General features: G+C 40.1%; 1 protein-coding gene across 1 annotated transcript in view; it reads right to left on the minus strand.

The window, feature by feature from the left end:
- Window positions 1-227: 227 nt before the first annotated feature.
- The window catches only part of PTH2R (parathyroid hormone 2 receptor), a 47,841-nt gene continuing 45,057 nt past the window's right edge, over window positions 228-3,011 (minus strand). The window contains exons 12-13 of the mRNA XM_004674340.1: window positions 1,799-1,840; window positions 228-593 (exon numbers count right to left, since the gene is read on the minus strand). Coding sequence (XP_004674397.1) covers window positions 228-593; window positions 1,799-1,840 — 408 coding nt within the window. The remainder of the gene's footprint in view (window positions 594-1,798; window positions 1,841-3,011) is intronic.

Consider the following 3,011-nt stretch of genomic DNA (forward strand, 5'->3'; position numbering starts at 1 on the left):
AGGGAAAATGGAACATACTACATGATCTTTATCATACTTACAGTGATATTTATGAAACTCAGAATCAAACCATGAAAATATTTTCTACCAAAGAGCAACAAGAAAAAAAAAAAAAAGAATTCAGGAAGGCTGAAACTTCACAAATTTTCAGCTCTGGGACTCAAAAGAATACCACTAACTTCTTCCACGCAACCATATGCACCAGCTCTTCAAAGCCAGATGTTAATTCAGAGAACAACTTCTGTTTCTCCTTTGCTTCCTTCAGAGTATGAGCGAAATTCCACTGACTTGGAGCACTCCTCCATTGGAATACCCTCTCCCTGCTGCCCGTTACTTTCCCTGTTCTCCTCGTGGATGGAGTGTGGCAGGCAGTCCTGCTCCGAGTTACTCCAGACATAGCCGGGTAGAGTCACGTGGCTGTCCGGCTGGCGGCTGGCGGTCTTGGTCGCCTTGCTGGAGATGAGCACCACACTGGTGCTGTGGGTCACAGTGGTGAGCACGGAGCCATACCTGTGGCCGCCACACGGGGGCGCATTTTTCCAGTCAATGGAGAGATGCCACCGACTCCACAACTTCTTCATCTCAGACTGAACCTAAGTCAAAGGAACCAGACTGTGGATCAGAAACCATTAGGGATACCCTGCCGCCTAGTTAGACGGACATCTGCCCTGATTTCAAGGATTGTTACAAACACTGAGGATCATCTTGAGTGCCGGGAACTTTAGTATATATTCTCTCTTCCCCTCAAAGGTGTTATTACTGGAGATGAGCAAACTGAGCTTCAGAAACAAAAGGGGCTTGTCCAGGTTAGTATTTTGGTAGAAGTTGAAATGCAGTCAACAGAAGTATCTGACTGTAGGTGAGGGGAAAAGACGACTCCGGTAGAAAGAGAAAGAAAGAAATAGTGCCACTGTGGCCGAGAACTGGCCACAAGACCCTCAACCTGAAATGTAACCACCAGGCTTTCTATGTACAGACACACTGAAGCAGTCCCAGAGGGAAAGGACTGTGGGCCAAGCAGCAAGCACTGCAGACGCATCCCTAATGGGGGAGAAGGGGGGGGGGGGTCTTGTTTCCAGCCTACTGCCATTGCCACTTCCCTAAGGGGCTTCTCTGTGAGTTCAGTGAGGACAGCAGAAACCTGCTAAGCTGATGCCACCCAAGGAACAGTAAAGTTATTTCTTTCTAGCCAACTCCTCAATTAATTGACATTGTCCCATTACCCTCTTATGGTTTAAAAAATGTCAAATGTTCAAGTGGGGGATATGGTGTTGGTGAAATGGATAGAGGAGATCTGCTGGATGGAGGTAGGTGGAAATTAGAGGTAGGTGGGCATATGTGACGTATACAGATGTTGAGGTGTGAAGTTGTAAACCTGAAACTGATCCAATGTGATAAAGCAATGTCACCTCAATTTTTTTTAAGTGTGCTGATAGAACTGTCCCAGGGAAACGTATACTTAAGCTCCTTTTAGAACTTGAAATTGAATATACATTTAAGCAAAGCCCACTGTAGCAACAACATCCGTTATCAACCCACACTCCAACAAATATTTTGATATTGGGGCTTGCAACAGAATTGATACTGAAAAGGATGAGAAGGGGAAAACCCTAGCTTATTTACATTAATTAATCTTGTTTTGTCAAAATTACTTGTAATTAAAATATCTCCTTTCTCCCTTCCCATTCTGCCATGTAATCCTGAGGATCCTAAAGAGATTAACGCCACATCATGAGGGCCAGCTACAAGTTTATTCTGAGCTAGACCCGCCATAAGTATGAGGTTCCTTCAGACCCACCTCACCATTGCAGTAGCAGTAGATGATAGACACAAAGAAACCCTAGGGAATAACAACAAAAAGCATTAGTTGTTGCCAAAGCATAAGATCACACTAAAGTCTCGTCACGAGTCAAAATGTAAAAGCTGAAAAATGTAGTCGATGTGTCCTTTAAAAAACCTTCCAAAAATTCTCTCTATTTCTAAATCTATAAGTTTCTATTAACATCTGCCTGAGATTTATCCTGACATCTATTTAACCAAATAAGTAACTCCAAAATATATAATGATTTCTATTATATTAGATGTAATATATTATATCTATTATATTAGGCATAATATATTACATATTATATCTATTATATTAGATATATTCTATTATATTCTATATTCTATAGAATATATTCTATATATTCTATTATATTAGATATAATATATTATATCACTCATGTTGCCACTCAACATGGACTCTCTCCTACTTGGTAAGTAATATTTAGACACAGTAAATGCTGGAAACTCAACACATAGAATATTATATGTAAAAACACAAATTCTTTTTCCATTCAAAAAAACATTTTGAGTTTATAGAGTAATAGCTGTTCAGTACGACAGGGATAAAAGATGAAACAAGTCAGACAAAATCCCTATTCTCTTAGAGATTACATTTTGGAAGAAAAGACAGATGAATAAATATAAACAATAGCCACAAGAGAAAATGTAAGATAATAAGGTGTAGGCTAGGAATAGACATGAAGTAAAAGAAAGAAGGAAACAGATATGATGAGAAATTCAATGGAGACTCTGAAGAGGTGATTTAAGCTGTGAGTGATAAGAAGCCAGTCATATGGGCAATAGTGGGGAAGCTTCCAAGCATGGGAACAACAAGTATGAAGCTCTGAAGCATCAGTGAGCACGGCATGACATGAGGCCAGATGCAAGCAGGATGCCTGCCCTGCAGGGTTTGATTCTGAGGGAGTTGGGAAGCCTGTGGTTTCTTTCAGCAGAGATGTGAAATAATTACATTTGTTTTTACGATTCCTCAGACTATGTAGACATTAGATTTAAGGTGGCAGGAGGTGACAGAAAATGACACCTGCAGAATAGGACTGCATGCCTATGCATGCATGTCACATGTGCAGAAAAATAAATGAAAGCAGAAGATGGCAAGATTATGAAACAAGGGAAAGGTGTGTGTGTGTGTATATATATATATATATATATATATATATATACAC

This window comes from Condylura cristata, unplaced genomic scaffold (genome assembly GCF_000260355.1).
Source record: "Condylura cristata isolate star-nosed mole 26May11 unplaced genomic scaffold, ConCri1.0 scaffold00002, whole genome shotgun sequence".
Classification (NCBI taxonomy): Eukaryota; Metazoa; Chordata; class Mammalia; order Eulipotyphla; family Talpidae; genus Condylura; species Condylura cristata.